At 36.6% G+C, this 17308-nt stretch overlaps 1 protein-coding gene and 1 non-coding gene across 8 annotated transcripts in view; one reads left to right on the top strand and one right to left on the bottom strand.

Moving 5' to 3' along the window:
• Positions 1-2651: 2651 nt before the first annotated feature.
• Positions 2652-2755, top strand: LOC116745320. The gene has a single exon (XR_004347381.1). It is a non-coding gene; the product is annotated as a U6 spliceosomal RNA (small nuclear RNA).
• A 1415-nt stretch (positions 2756-4170) lies between these two features.
• SUCO (SUN domain containing ossification factor) overlaps positions 4171-17308 on the bottom strand; it is an 80486-nt gene continuing 67348 nt past the window's right edge. For all 7 annotated transcript variants that reach the window (XM_032634034.1, XM_032634017.1, XM_032634026.1 and 4 more), the window contains 4 exons: positions 15720-15874; positions 14804-14895; positions 7295-7350; positions 4171-6195 (listed from right to left, as the gene is read on the bottom strand). In XM_032634034.1, coding sequence (XP_032489925.1) covers positions 5752-6195; positions 7295-7350; positions 14804-14895; positions 15720-15874 — 747 coding nt within the window. In that variant the 3' untranslated portion in view covers positions 4171-5751. The remainder of the gene's footprint in view (positions 6196-7294; positions 7351-14803; positions 14896-15719; positions 15875-17308) is intronic.

The following is a 17308-nucleotide window of genomic DNA, read 5'->3' as shown; positions in this document are numbered from 1 at the left end:
TCTTCTGAGTGCACACTCAGTTGTCACTCTCCAACCTTTTCAGGCTGTCTGCATGCAGCTAACCCTGGTCCTATCCCTGGGTCTGACATCTGAAGCTCGAGCTTCAGCACCCAGCCCCGCCCACACCAGCATACAAGCGTCCCAGGCTGGGGAGCACAGGGCAGAGGTACTAACCATCTGTGCAGGTCCTTCCACAAACTGGTTGCTGCAGTCTCTTCCGAGGCTCTATGGCTCCCCCTCCATCCAGGCTGGTCTCCCCACCATTGAGGGGATTTCCCATGGTGGGGGAACCTTTCCTCCTTCACATCTCCCTCCCTGGGGTGCAGGTCCTGTCCCAATTCTTTCTCTTTTTTTTCTTTTTTCTTTTGTCCTACCCGGTTACATGGAGGTTTTCTTGCCCTTTTGGAAGTCTGAGGTCTTCTGCCAGCATTCAGTAGATGTTCTGTGTGAATCGTTCCACTTGTAGATGTGTTTTTGCTGTATCTGTGGGAAGAGGTAAGCTCCACATCCTACTGCCCCACCATCTTGATTCCTCTTCCATTGCTGTTGACTTTTAAGGGTGTTGAGTTGAAATGGTAAAAGGGAAGTCCATCATTCACCCATTCTTGGAAGTCAAGGACAAAGATAGGAAGCATTGCCTTTGCCCTAATGAAGAATAAGGTTCATTTGAAAATATTTTGAGAGTGTCATTTTTTTCCCTCCCCTATAGGAAAGAGAACTTTCTTTTGAGTGAAAGAAAAGTGATTTGGGAGTGGGACAAGAAAGACCAGGGTGTAAAGGGAACTTAAGAAAGCCATCATCGTTTTATTGTTTTAGGGCATGTCTCATGACTATTGCATGGTTTTGTTTTTAAGGAAGCCTGCTTGGTTTTGTGGTTAGGCAAACCTGCTTTCTTGAGTGATCATTAACTTACAGGGGTCTCCCATACATTTTTCTTATGTTCCCTTAGTGGGATTATCTATTTAATCACCTACTTTGTCCCTTTACTCTGTTATCAGTATGACCAATGGACTGTAGGATTCGGTGAAATCGAAGAATTGTTAGAGTTAGGGTGTGAGGAGACATGAGCTAGAAAAATAGGAGGTGGTGTTCAGAGTTGGGTGCTTGAAATTGGTATTAAGGATTATGGATATTGACAGTGATAAACGCCTAGGATTTAATCATGGGAGTAAGTGGCTGATACAGGCTGGAGAACAAGATCTTAGGGGAAAGAAGGCAAAGAAGTGAGAAACTAGAAAAAATAATGTGTAGACATTGAAATCAAGGATTATGACAGAAACAGTATTAGAATGACAGTGACCCCATGAATGAAGATGAGAGAGGGTGAGAGAAAACAGGGGTTCACTTGCAACAAGGAGAAAGAGTAGATGCTAGAGTTTGTCAATATAAGATACAAAGTGAGGCGTTTTAGGCACTGAAGATTAAGGAGACCATCTATTCTACCTCTAGGTCGAGTGGTATGAGGCAGTCAGGAAGAAAAAAAAGTGACCTCCTGGAAAGGATTCAAGGAAAGTAGTTTCAATTAGAATAAGGAGGTGAAGAGAAGGTTGAAAGAAGTTAAAGATTTAGGAAATTTTACTGATGACTGGCTTTTGAGTTCCAGAGGGCACAGGGGAAGTGTTTTTAGGCGTTGGTGAAGGAACATGGGTCCAGAAAGAAGGATGTGAAGAGCCATATGGGGTTTCTTGTGGTGATAAAATTAATAGGAATCAAAGGCATATGAAATTTGCCTTAATGGTTTTGAGGCATAAAAATTGTGGCAAGGCCTTATAACAAGGGGTAGCAAGGTCTTTCCAGGGGCCCTGCAGAGCTCTGGAGTGACTTATTGATGCCTGCGATGGAAGCACTGAGGGTGGAATCTTACTCAGAGCACATCCAGCTCAAAGCTCCCTGCTGACCCTGCTAATGGATGGTGGTTGTAGACTGAGGCTGGAGAGGACAGTCTTACACCTGCTGGTTGATGCTCTGAGACAAAGGGATGAGATCTCACTCTGAGCATCAAAACATTAATAGCTAACATTGTGTGTACTACATGCTAGGCACATGATAGTTTTACATGTATAAGCATGACTGATCTTCAGAACAATTATCTGAAATAGGTGCTGTTACACATATTTACAGGTGAGAAATCTGATGCTTAATGAGATTATGACTGATTGTGATTTTGTCTAAAGCCAAACTCAAGAGATAGAGAACAAATATGAAACTAGGCAGTCTGATTTAAACACCTGCTCTTAAGTGGGATAGTACACCACCTACATGGGGAACTATTCTGGGTGTAAAACTTGGTTTTTATCCCTTATAAACTTAAAAATCACAAATGCTTCTGTTTGCTCAAAAAGACTTATTTTACAAGTTTTATAACAGAAGGTATTTGTTTGGGTTTTCAGTATCTGATTTGTCAAAAAAATGGAATGCAAAGTTGGTAGTCGTATGACCTTACAAATGCAAGTGATGAACTCTGCTGTAAACAAATATTCTAAAGATTAATTTTGAAAGTAATAGACTAAGTGGAGTATAGTGCAGTGGAGTATAATACATGTTCCAATAGGATTTTTTTTAATGTCTTAATGTCGTATAAATGAATACTTGTGGGTTGGGATAAAATTTATAGTGACAGTGTTGATACATCACTAGAGAAGCTCTTAATAGCCACTTTGGTATCTCAGACACTAAAACTGGAATGATTCAGAGAAAATAAGTATGGCCCTTACACAAGGAAGACATGCAAAGTCATAAAGCAATCTGTACATTTTAAAAGAAACTAGACAATGAAACCAAGTGAAACTTGACTGGCCCTTGGTAAAGAAAGAAGGAAAGGAAAAGAAAGGAAAGAGTATGCATGTGGACCTGTGGAGAAATCTGATCATGGAGTGTGTATTAGATATTAGGGAATTACTGACTCTCAGGTGTGATACTAGTACTATGATCATGTAGGTGAATGTTCTTATTCTTAGAAAATACATGCGTTAAGTATTTAGGGGTTAAGAGCATGATATCTTTTAACTTTCAAAGGGCTCACCCAAAAAATGTGTTTAATATATGTGTATGTATGTATAAAAAGAAAACTACAAATGCTAATTGTTGAACCTGGGTAACGGTGCATGGGAATTCACGTTTTCTATGGATTTGAAATTTCTCAAGTTAAAAAGTTGGGGAAAAGCATGAGGTTTTTAAGTAACTTTGTTCTATGAAATAGTTAAAACGTATTTCTAAATAGACATGTTGCTTATTATACTGTGATCTTAAATTTGTTCAACCAGGTTAACAAATATAAGTTTATATCTACTTCATATTCATGCCGACAAGTTTATATATTCACACTGGGGACACATCAAAAACTGGCAAATCAGTAAGTGGCAAAATAAGCACAGTAACTGGAGACACAGAGTTGAAAATGGTTGCTGCTGGGGAGCAAGGAACGCTTGATGGGGGAAAGGCTGGGGTGTGGGGGACGTGTAGTGGCAGAGAATAGAGAACAGCTGTCTTTCTGTGCAAACCTTACCTTATAAAACAATTTCATTCCTCAAATTATATAACTATTTTTAAAAATCCAATTAAAAGAACTTTACTTTGTGTTCTTGCTCTTACAGATCCCTTCGTTTCTTCTTATTTCTTACTGTTTTAATGCTTTACTTAATATTAGAAGAAATAAAATAAAGTTGACTACCAAGGAACATTGAAAGCCTATTACATATATATATATATATATATATACACACACACACACATACACACACACACATGTATAGCTTTGCTTCTCGTCAGTCACAAATCTATTATTGGCAAGAATTTTCATGTTTTCCCCTCATGTAAGTATAATCTCAGAGAGGAAAAATAAACCCCAAATTGTAAAATGTTATGCTATGTTTATATATGGAAAAAATTAACAATTAGTAGTCTTAAAGATGGCACCTAATAAGAGAAAAGCACATAAACGTAGTCTACTAAATATTCAAAACTCTCATTTCAGTGTTTGAAATGGTGAAATTCTGACTGTATAGGGAACAAAATGTTTCTGTCAAAGTTCAATCAGTTTGTAGTTGGCTGAAATGTGATTAATTATTTAACAGGATGCTGCTGTATTTAACTTTAAAAGTGGCAAAAACAAATCTGTTCAGAGTAACAAGTTTGTAAAAGTTCTCCTTCAAAGAACAGAAGAGCCAGTAATTAATAAAGACAAGTGTTCAGATTTATTTGGAAATTCACAGTTTCTAATGGCACTACAGCTCCGTAGTTACATATTGAAAGTCTTCTTTCCACAACCCTGGATGCTGCACACGGATGGTGTAACTTCCTGCTCTACCTCTGCTCTCATCTGGACCTCTTTTCAATGGGTTTCTATACAATCAGGCCCTCTTGCTCTGAATGGCTAATTGTACAGATTGGAAAAAATTTTAAATCATCTAAAACATACTGTTAACCTAAAGCAGCAACTTAAACAAAAGAGGCTTTAAATAAGTCACATTACAACCAATACCCCCAGAAAGGTATTAGACAAGTTTAAAAACAGTTATTACTAAAAGTGCTCAATAACTTAAACCTTGCAACACAAAACAGTCAATTCTCTCCCTTTCAAAAAGAAACTTTCCACTTTCACGCATTACTGTACAAACACATACTTAAGAAATCATTTGATTCAAATACAGTCACTGCCAATTATTTTTAAAGAAAAAAGACGAAGACAAACCCATTGACATCACACATGTATATCTCTGCACATTTGTAGCCAGTACAAAGCAAACATCAAGGAATTAATCCCTTTAGACTTGACCAATTAGACAAGGCCTGAAAAACTCACTAGCTGGTTCTGTGCATACATACATAGGCAGTGATTATGAGACCTGGACTCATTTGACAAACCTTTGAATTTTCCATTTGTAAGAGAAAACAGTGATCTGAAAGTTGGGAGGATTAGTGCTTATTGTGAAGGTTGAAAATGTAATGTAGCTAAAGAAAACCCTTAAAAGTGGCTAAATGTGTTTAAAAGGTAAGTTTTATAAAACAATTATTTGCAAGTACTAGTTATTTTCAAGAAAAGATCCTGTCGTTTTTTTCTTCCCCTTCTCATTGAATTAGTAACCAAAGAAAACTAGTGTGAATAAGTTAAATGAAAATAACATCAAAAGCATCACCACTTAACTTAAAATAACAGATGTAAAAATTCCATCAAGTGTCTGTTTCAAGTGAGTTTGCTAAACAGAGGTCTAGTTGGCCAAGTCTTTAGGATCTTTACACTGTCTTTACTGATCTTTACTGAACTCCAGGCGCAGATCACATTAAAGCCTTGTAGTGTTTGCAGCTTCAAAAAAACTAACAAAGTTATAAAAGAAATCAAATGACAGGAAAAGTTCTCCCTCCTCTTCCAGTGGCATTATAAATAGACAAAAGGCACATAAATATGGGAAGGTGCAAGAAGTAGGAACAAAGCTAAAGGAAGAGGTTTAGGCTTTCATTCCTATCCCACCCAAGGAACTGGGCTTCCAAATTACTTTTGTCCCAGTAATTAATCTGTGAAAAAAATCTTTATAAAATGTCTACCATTGTCCTTGTAGGAAGTGATCAGCCTTGTAAAACTGCAGCTCACTAACCAAGATTGACACAATCCCACCTACTTTTTAAAAAGGCAGGAATCATAATTTCTGAATACTTTTCCCAGTAATATTTTCTCCCTCCCCCAAACCCTTCAAATACCACAGACTGTTCTTCAAAGAACAACAAAAGTCTCCAGTATGAAAAGTTCGATTAATTTTAAATATGTCCCGAGACTGCTGTAACACCAAGTGTTCCCACGGTGATCTCTTTGTTTCCTTTGATTATGTCATGCAGGCTTGGCAATGATCCTGACTTAGTCTGTATGAGAGTTTTTATCAATTTTCCTTGGTCTTGGACTTTAGACCGCCTTCGTTTCAAAGCCCTCTTCTCAGTTTTTGTCTTTTGGGACTGTCCATTGCACAGACTTGTGCAAGCTGAAATGCCACAAAAATAAGACTCTTCTGACTGTGATGAAGTTTCTGAGCTTCCTTCAGACGGAGGACCCTTATAAGAAGAGTGATAAACTTCTCCCATATTAGAAAAATCTCTCTGGTTCGTAAAAGGCTTTCTTCCTTTTATGTCGCCATTGGCTATAGGGTGCAATGGATGTGCTGGCTTTATGGTCTCAATTTTTTCAGTTTTGTACTTGCAGCGTTTCTTCTACAACACAAGGAAAAGAAAGGGTAGGAATTAGACCTCCAATAGCTACCTAACCAAATTCAGAGAGCTGAGCTACTGGAGTAAAGTGCCATCTCCTGGTGGAAAGTAAAAGAGTATTATAAACAGCAAAACATACTGTTATGTTCTTTACAGATACCATAATTACCTTTTCATTTTGTAAACACTACTCAAACTCTTCTCTGCCACCTCTGAATATAGATTAGGGGGCGATAACTAAAATCTGAATGCCTATTATGTGCCAGACATCATTCTAGTTGCTTTCATGTGTATCTTACTTGCTAACCCTGAAAGGTGAGTATCAATATTTTGTCCCTGGTTACCAAATGAAAAAACCAAGGTTCACAGGTTTGATTCTCTCCCCAAGTTACAAGGCAGTATGTGGTGAAGTTAGGATTGAATCCTAGGCTATTTCAATCCTAACTGCGCCACATACTACCTTGTAACTTGGGCCAAGTTACAAGATAGTTAAGTTCTAATGGCCAAGTTCTTTCACCTGGAGACAATTACCTCTAATCAAAATGAGTACAACTTACTTTAAGAGGCAAAATGGAAAAAGCACACTTTGTAACCAAAAAAGCCTAAGTACAGTCTGATTTTTGCTACCTATTTAATGAGTCATTTAAAGAAGATACAAACTGAGTTTCAGTATTCTCACTTAAAAAATGGGAGAGTATCGTCTTCAGGTTGATGTGAGGATTACAGGACTAGCACACACACTGAGTCATTCTTTATTATCAGTGCATGTCAGACAATCAGCCAGGGGTCAGCAAGTCTTTTCTGTGAAAGCCAGATGATAGTAAATATTTTAGGCTTTTCAGGTCACATACTCTCTCTGCATATTCTTTTTTATTTTACAACTCTTTAAAAATGGCTTCAGGCCCTGTAAAACAGGCCACAGGCCATATATAGCCTATGGGTCATAGTTTGCTGACCCCTGTAAACATTTACATCATTATCATGATTGAAAATAAACAGTAAGTTTAAGGACCACTTAAAGGTTATATTAAAACTTTCAACCTATTTCTTCATCTACACCCACATAACACACCAATATACTTAAAAGGAAACAAAACATTACCTTTTTTTCTGGAGAGAACTTGAGGGGTTCTACAATGTACAGATCATTTGGGTCTACTATAAGTAAGAAAAAAAGCAGACATAAAATGTCGATTATACCATGATTAAATACTATAAATATTATATTATCCCTTTATGATTATTTTCTTAACAGAACCAATGAATTTATATATATATCATATATTTATGCACTTGAAATTAGTAAGCCAAAAGCAATAAGTTAGGAGAGGGCACCATTCTTATTTTGGGCTTCACTGATCATCATCAAATAACTTAAGTTTTTAACTTACTGTGTTGGCTATCAGCTATCAGCCAACACAGCAAGGATCCTTGTTTGGGCCAGCTCTACCCTCTTATATGTAATGAGAAAAATCACATTCCAGGTAAGCTAATACCAAACCTATAGATCATCTGAATATTTTTCCAGAAGACTATACTGTGTTGCAAATATGGGTTAACTGTGCAACAAGCAGTTGTGACTGTATGAAAGCCAGTTAAAGGAACATACAAAAAGAGGTCTAAGAAGTTTTTTCTAATTGTTTATTACTATGATTTACTGCGATCAAAACTATGATTTATTGTGATCAAAACTATGAACTCCAAAATCTTAAAATAGCTTGAATATGCAGTATCAGTGATCAAGCAATAATGAATGAACACTCTGGCATGGTGAGTAAATTAGAAATACTGGCCTTAGGTTGCCCAAATTTCATTACTTTAAGCACATTCACGGCAGCTCTATGCCACCCCCACCCTGACAAGATAAATACGCATATAAAAGAGGCGCTCTGAGACTTCAGTCCTATTCAACCCACTAAAAGTAAATGATTTATAGTCTGATGTAGGCAGAAGTTTATAAGTAGCAAACTCATTATAAAAGTTCATGTACCAGAAATCTACTAATAACATGATTCAACGAATTATAATTTTTTACATTGTCTTAGAAATTTGTTGAGAAAGTCATCAAATATATAAAAGTATCCAAAGATTCCTTTAAATAGTCATTTCTATCAGATTACTAATCTCATTCAAATTGCTTCTTTAAAAAACATGACGTGTACTTCTAGGAATGGTCGTTAATGGTTTTCAGATCAACCTCAAGCAATTAAATGAATTAAAAAAAAATCACTAACAGCACTGAAGGGCTGTCAAGACTAAGTAAGTAATTCCAGGCCACAATTGAAGGAAAAGTAGGAACCCAGACAGTCAAGTGGAACACAAAAGTCATTTCTGTCCTGAGAGCTTGCTGCCACTGCCCAGCATCACGAGAGAATCATACTACATATTACTAGCCTGGGAAAGGTCAAAATTCAAAGCACTATTTTAACTGAATGCATATTGCTTTCACACGTCGTGAAGTTGAAAAATTAAGTCAAACCATCGTAAGTTGGGGACCACCTGTACATTATACTCCCCTTTCAACAAAAAATTATAAGGCATTTAAAACGGGGCAAACACAGTTTGGAAAGACTAAACGTGCATTAGAACCAGAGTTAGATATGGAAGGAATGCTTAAATTATTAGACCAGGAATTTTTAAAAACCATGATTAATACTAAGGACTTAAGTGGAAAAAAGTAGACAACATCCAAGAAACATCCAAGAACAGATAGATAATGTAAGCAGAAAAATTCTAAAAAGGAATTAAAAAGAAATGCTAGAGATCAAACACAGTAACAAATGAAGAATGCCTCTGATGGGTTCATTAGTAGACTGAACACAGCTGAGCAAAGAATAACTGAGGCTGAGGATATGACAATAGAAATTTCCAAAACTAAAAAGTAAAGAGAAAAACGTATTTTAAAAAAATGAAAAGAATACCCAAAAACCGCAGGACAACTACAAAAGGTGTAACATATGAGTAATGAGAATACAGAAAGACAAGAGTAGGAGAATGGAACAGAAGGAATATTGTAAGTAATAATGACAGAATTTCCCCAAATTAATGTCTGACAGTAACCACAGATCCAGGAAACTCAGAATACCAAGAAAGACAAATGCCAAAATTACTACACCCAGGCATTTCATATACAAACTTCAAAAAATCAAAGATGCAAGCTAAAATTGACGAATTGTTGCCAATAGACCTGCTTTTGCAAGAAATGTTAAAAGTAGTTCTTCAGAAAGGAAAATAATACAGGTCAGAAACTCCAATCAGCATAAAAAAAGGAAGAGTATCAGAGAACGAGTAAGTGAAAGTAAGATAAAAACTTTTCTTAATCCATAACATAACAACTTGTTCAAAACAATAATACCAACAATGTATTTGGGTATGCTTATGTAACTATACATGCTTATATAGAAGTAAAAAGAATGACAAATTATATAAGGGATTGAAGGGAGGAATTAGGAATATTTTGTTATTATAAAATATTCATACTACCTGCAAAGTAGTATAATGTGATTTGAAAGGGGACTTGTGGGACGTCCCTGGTGGCACAGTGGTTAAGAATCCACCTGCCAATGCAGGGGACATGGGTTCAAACCCTGGTCTGGGAAGATCCCACCTGCCATGGAGCAACTGAGCCCATGCGCCACAACTACTGAGCCCACGTGCTGCAACTACTGAAGCCTGCATGCCTAGAGCCGGTGCTCTGCAACAAGAGAAGCCACCGCAATGAGAAGCCCTCGCACTGCAATGAAGAGCAGCCCCCCCTTGCTGCAACTAGACAAAGCCTGTGCACAGCCACGAAAGATCCCACGTGCCACAACTAAGACCCAATGCAGCCATAAATAAATATTTTTTTAAAAAAGACTCCATGTAAAATAGGTTGTCTCAAGAGTGAAATAGATATCTACATGAAATAAGATATCTGCAACATTTAACCAACTAATTGGAATCCAAATTTTAAAAATAACTATAAACCAGTATGAAAGAGAGAAACAACCCAGTAAAAGAACAGGCAAAAACCTTTAATGCCCAGGAAAGTCAAATTAATAAACAGCATAAGTAAAAGTGCTCAGCCCCACTAGTAATCAGGTAGTGCAAATTACAATTGCAATGAGGTTAAACACTTTACAGTTTGACAATTCTAAGTGCGTGCTGGTAAAAACATAGAATAATGGGAATTCTCATGGTACTGGTGGAAGGATAAACTGATATGACCACTTTGGAAAAGTTTGCCATTATCTTATAACTCGTAGATAAGCATACCCTACAATCCAGCAATTTTACATCTAGGTAATATTCTTAGAGAAACTCATGCAACTATGTGCCGGTATACAAACAAAGGGAACGTTTACAGCAGCATTATCTGTAATAGCCCCAAACTGTAAGCAACACAGTACAATGGATAACTACATTGTGATTTAGTCAGTTACTGAAATACAATATTGAAAATGAAGTATAATCATGTATATGAACCTCACCAATAGAATGCTGAAAGAAAGACAAAAAAGTATATATGGTATGATTCCATTTATCAAAAGCTCAAAACCAGGTAAAAATCAAATTATATTGTTGAGGAATCCAAACATTGATAGTAAAACTATTAAGAAAATGAAGAATATGACTATTTCAAAAGTCAAGGTAGTTATCTCTACAGGAGCAATACCAAAAGTGCTGGCCTTGTTCTATTTCTTGATCTGGGTGTTAGTTACACAGGTGTTCACTTTATAATTACTTTGCATGTTGTACATTTCAGTTTTGTGCACTTTTTTGTATTTCACTTATTTTATAATAAAAATGTCTTACAAAAATCGAAACAATTTTGGTCCACCTGGCTGGTCAACAAAAGTGAGAGACGTAAATCAAAGTATAAACTACAAAACACTGATGAAAGAAATTAAAGAAGGTACAAAAAAATGGAAAGACATCTCACATTCATGACTGGAGGACTTCATATTGTCAAGATGTCCATACTACCAAAACGCTCTATAGATTAAGCATAATCCCTATCAAAATCCTAATAGCATTCTTTTGCTGAAATGCATCCTAAAATTCATATCAAATCCCAAGTGATCTTAAATAGGCAAAACAATTTTTAAAAAATAAAAACAGAGGACTCACACTGCCTGATTTCAAAACACATCACAAAGTTACAGTAATCAAAACTGTGTGGTACTGGTATAAAGAGACATCAGACCAATGGAATAAAAGAAAAAGAGCCCAGGAATAAATCCTCTCACAAATGGTCAAATAATCTTCAACAAGGGTGGCAAGACCACTCAATGGGGAATGAACGGTCTCTTCAACAAATAGTGCTGGGAAAACTGGATATCTACATGCAAAAGAATGAAGTTGAACCCTTATCTTACATCATATACAAAAATTAACTGAAAATGGATTAAGACCTAAACATAAAACCTAAAACTATAAAATTCCTAGAAGACAACACAGAAGGAAAACTTCATGACATTGGCCTTGGTAATGATTTCTTGGATGTGACATTTAAAGTACAAGCAACAAAAGCAAAAATAGACAAATGGGACTACATCAAACTTAAAAAAATTTTGTCCATCAAAGGACACAATCAACAGAGTGAAAACACAACCTACAAAATGGGAGACTATAGCTGCAAATCATATATCTGATAAGGGATTGATATCCAGAATATATAGAACTCTTACAATTAAACAAAAAATAACCTGATTTAAAAATGAGCAAAGGACTTGAATAGACATTTCTTCATAGATGATTTATAAATGGCCAACAAGCACATGAAAAGATGCTCAACATCACTAATCATCAGAGAAACACAAATCAAAAGCAAAATGAGATATCACCTCACATCCATTAGGATGGCTACTATCGAAATAGAAAACAAGTACTGGTGAGGATGTGGAGAAATCTGGAACCACTGTGCACTGTTGGTGGAACTGTAAAATGGTGCAACCACTATGACAAACACTGTAAAGTTTCTTCAAAAAATAGAACTACAATATGATCCAGCAATCCCATTTGAGTACATAGTTGACCCTTGAACAACATGGATTTGAACTGCATGAGTCAACTTAAACGTGGATTTTTTTTCAACAGTAAATACTACAGTACTACACAATATGTGGTTGGCTGAATCTGCGGATCCAGAACCTCAGATACGGAGGAACCATGGATATGGAGGGTGAACTATAAATTATACATGGATTTTCAACTGCGCAGAGACTCAGTGCCCCTAACTCCAGCACTGTTCAAGGGTCAACTATATATCCAGAAGAACTGAAAGCAAGGTCTTAAACATTTATTTGCACACTCATGTTCACAGCAGTATTATTTCACAATAGCCAAGAGGTAGAAGCAACCCAAATGCCCATCAACAGGTGAATAAACAAAACATGATTATATCTGTACAACAGAATATTATCCAGTCTTAAAAAAGAAGAAAATCCTGTCACATGCTACAACATGGATGAAACTTGAGGACACTATGCTAAATGAAATAAGCCAGTCAGAGAAAGACAACTCATATAAGAGGAATCATATTATTTATCAAAATATTCAAATTCACAGAAACAGAAAAAACAACGAAGGTTATCAGGGGCTGGGAGGAGAGGAAAAAAGGGATTGGTTTAATGGATATAGAGTTTCAGATTTACAAAATGGAAAAGTTCTGGAGATCTGTTTCACATCATTGTGAATATACTTAACATTACTGAACTATACACTTAAATAGTAAATTTTTAAGAGCAAATTAAATTTCAAGATGGTAAATTTTCCATGCCTTTTACTACAGTAAGAAAACAAAATAAGACATGGACCCTTCTCACCGAGCTTAGAATTAAAAATAAAGCAAGTACAGGATGGCTAAAATCAAAGTAGACTATAATAAATGCCTTAAGAAGAGATTTAATTCAAACAGGAGAAGAAATAAATGAATTAACAAACAGTGGAATCATAATTAAAGCCAGCTTCCTGCCTACTGTACTCAACATTTTTAGCTGTAAAGATGAACCAAGATGACACAGTTGTTTAAAACAGAAGTAATTCTATGCTCAGGTACAAAAGGCTATTCTATCTGGCTTTGAAGAGTGACATAGAGAAAAGAAATAGTAAAATAGGATTTCACCTAATTTAAAATGAGACTAGAAATGCTGAGAAGGAAAAACATCTCAACATATTTCCTAATCACATGAACGCAGCTCAAATAAGTAATGCACATACACCCAGCACAACGGCTAAAAGACCAACAATACTAAATGTTAATAGGGATATGGAACAAATAGAACTCTCAAAAAGAGCTGACGGGAGGGCAAATTCATACAACACTCTGCAAAACTGTGTGGCAGTATTTACTAAGGTGGCATATATATAATCTTATGATCCAGCAATCCCATTTCTAGGTATATATCCAACAGATGTGTGTTCATGTGTTCGCCAAAAGATATGTAATAGCCTCAAACTGAAATAATCCAATGTAAATGAATAATGTATGTTTGTATAATGGGATACTATACAGGAATAAGAGTAAACAAACTACAACTATATGCAATAACATGGTGAATCTCACAATATCAAAATATGTAGTGGCTATACTGAGAGGGGATGGGCAGTGTAGAGCACAAGGAAGTTTCTGGGGTGCTAGATAATGTTCTGCTTCTTAATCGGGGTCACACAGGTATGTTCAGTTTGTGAAAATCCACCAAGCTTCACATACGATAAGTACACTTTCCTGTACAAGTTATACTTCATTTAAAAAACTCAGTTATAAAAAGACACATCAGCCAAAAGAAGAAAAAAAGAGAAAAAGGCAGGAACTAGAATGAAATTTACTAATCGTAAGTAAACACACATGTAATGGATTAAGTCTGTAAAGTTTTGTGATAACAGTAAACCAGAGAATCTCAGGAATGATTGCTTAAATGATTGAATCAATTGAAACATGCTGCTCAGTTACTAAATCCTAAAGAAAGAGAATCCAATGATTATTAAGAAAGCACTAGTTGAAATATATCATTAATTTGGTTATTTTAATATTGCTATGAAGATAAGTCTCTCAATAAGCACTAATTACAGTACTAATTATAAAAAGTACTAATACAGGAAAACAACCACTCAGTACACACCCATTCATTTAAATTTAAGTATTCATTAAGTGTTAGACAATGGAATACTATTATAGACCCTGGGCTATGAAAAAGAGAAAGACCTGATTTATTTTTCAGAAAGTGCCTCAAAGACCTAAACTAGAGACAAAAGGGGTCCTACCTGTACAGGAAGAGAAGGCAGATAAGCACAGGATACTATGGGAGCACATTCAGGTTTTCCGTATCTGCTGAACTTTCTCAAACACCCCTTTCTAAAAAGAAATACTTCTAAACAGGAGCATGTGCAAATAAGGCTACCAATGGCTAATTTCACTAAGCCCCGCACCCCACCCTCTGGGCTTTTAGGAACAAAGATAGATTTAAAGTGTGGAAATGGTAAAGTGGCTTTGACACCGCACAAACAAAGGCTACTTATACCCACTGTTCTGTTGCAGATGGTCTCGAACACAACATTGACATTATGCTTCTGCTAGAAGGAAGCTAGATTCACATTTCTATACACATAGTACATATCCACAAAAATCTACCTTCTTTCCCAGTTAATTGTAGAGACTTGGATCTGATGAGTGGGAACGAAGTTCTCCTTTTCAAACTCATATCATCATAGGAAGAGAAACACCTAACATTAAGAAAAAACAACATTGGGCACAATGAGTAAAATACATGTAATTTACTCTGTAGTTGGGGCTAGACAGACACTAGAGAACTGTACATACCACATAGGACTAACCTCTAAAGTAACACTCCAGTTATTGATAACACATGTAAAAAAAATTTAAGGATCATTCTCTAAAAGGTGTTGTATTAGAATACCTATTCTCCTCCTCCCCCTTTAAATTACACATTGAAGCATCTTTCACAACCATTTCAAGGGTTTTTATACACTTACTATCAGTGTTTTCTCTATTAGAGTCTATAGAACCTTCCAGGCATGCATAGGACCATCTCACTAGTTCCAATGATGTTTTTTTTTGTTTGTTTTTTTTGTTTTTTGTGGTACGTGGGCCTCTCACTGTTGTGGCCTCTCCTGTTGCGGAGCACAGGCTCCGGACGCGCAGGCTCAGCGGCCATGGCTCACGGGCCCAGCCGCACCGCGGCATGTGGGATCCTCCCGGACCGGGGCACGAACCCGTGTCCTCTGCATCGGCAGGCGGACTCTCAACCACTGCGCCACCAGGGAAGCCCTCCAATGATGTTTTTAACATTTTGGTTTCAAGATAATCATATGGGGAAAGAAATTACTTCAGTATCCTTTATTTGCTCAAATTTCTCAAAGGTATAAGAGGAACTGGACTTCCCTGGCGGTCCTGTGGTTAAGACACCGTGCTTCCAATACAAGGGGCATGGGTTCGATCCCTGGTCGGGGAAGTAAGATCCCACATGCTGCACAGAGTGGCCAAAAAATAAAAATAAGAGGAAAACTGAAATATAATGCTGACTTACCTTTTAGGGCTTGGATACTGGTTACTTTTAGGAAGTTTTGAAATATAATCTCCATCAAATTGAGAAGTGTTTCGACAACGCTGCATACAAAGCATCAGTCCCAAGATAACACAGAAAACCAAAGATATGACAAGATAGCTTTGTCGATCTGAAACCTGAGATGAAAAGAGGGCTTAATAATAATAATAATTTGAAAACCATATTAGAAAAAAATACAATGGGATCTAAAGTTCAAAGGACAAATCATTTTAAACATTTTTTTTCAGAGTGCTTCAAAACTGTAAATGCAGGGCATGCTCTTTGAAAATGTACTACAAAGGCAATGTTTTAATTTTTCTTCTCCCCCATCCATTCTTTAAAAATTTTCAAACCTATGGAAAAGTTTTTAAAACAGTATAATACAATGAATATACTATAATATGACTTTCACCAATCATTAACATGTTCTTCAATCATTAACATTTTGCCACATATGTTCCATTTTTTCATTTGTACTATCTTCTCCTTGGTAAGAAAAAAAAAAAAATCATGCTCTTACCTATCTTTCCCACCTTACAAAACTAAACCACTAATTGCCCAGTGATTTAAGCCTGGGGATCACCCTTAATTCCTCATGTCCCACATCCAATCTTTCAGCAAGGCTTGTCTTTCTACCTCTAAAATATATCCTGAATTCAGCAACTTCACAATGTTCTCCACTTCTAAAATCCTAGTCCAAGCCGACATCACCTCACCCAGGCTACTGCAATTGCCTCTTTAATTGGTTTCCTCCCCACTTCCACTCGTGCTGGTCTCTAAGAGGCAATTCTCTACAGAGCAACAAACAGGGAGTTTCTCAAAGTGTTTTCAATGAGATGATCCATGTTACTTCTTTATTGAATACTTTCAATGACTTTCAGTGATTAGAATAAAATTCAAACTCTATATTGCCTACAAAGGCCTACATGACCAGGTCTCTGCCAATTTCCTAAACTCATTTCTTACCCTTACTTCTCTCATTAACTCTGCTCCAGCCACACCAGCTTTCTTTCTGACCCCAAACACATTACACTGTTTCTAGTCACAGGCCCTTTGCCCTACTTCTGCTACTAACAAGTTTGTTCTAACCCCAGGCTCTGTGTGGATGCTAACTCCTCTTGAGCACTCAGTTCTAATGCCACCTCCTCAGGCAAGCCTTCCAACATCACCGTAGCTAAAGCAGCAACACTTAAAGCACCACCAGTCCACACACACAAGTTTCACTCTCTACCCCACTGTCTGTCATATATATTTACTGTATGTATTCCCTCTCCCCCCACGTGAGAGGGCCCTGTGAGGCTAGGGACTCTTCACTGCTGTATGCCTCAACCTAGAACTGGACAGCTCATGCTTCACACACACCGGTAGCTCAATAAATACTGCTTAAATTAATGAAAAATTTGTTTCATTAAGCAATTAATAAGCCTATTTGAACTGAAAATGAAGTATATATTGCAACTACCAATGGTTTACAAAAGGCTTAACAGAATTGCTTTATAACTGTAAGTTAGACCTAAACTACGAAAGCCGTGTTTTCCAAAAGATTATGATAATTAATATATTTCTAAAAC

The sequence above is a fragment of the Phocoena sinus genome, chromosome 1 (genome assembly GCF_008692025.1).
Source record: "Phocoena sinus isolate mPhoSin1 chromosome 1, mPhoSin1.pri, whole genome shotgun sequence".
Lineage (NCBI taxonomy): Eukaryota > Metazoa > Chordata > Mammalia > Artiodactyla > Phocoenidae > Phocoena > Phocoena sinus.
This window is presented reverse-complemented; position numbering and strand designations above follow the sequence as displayed.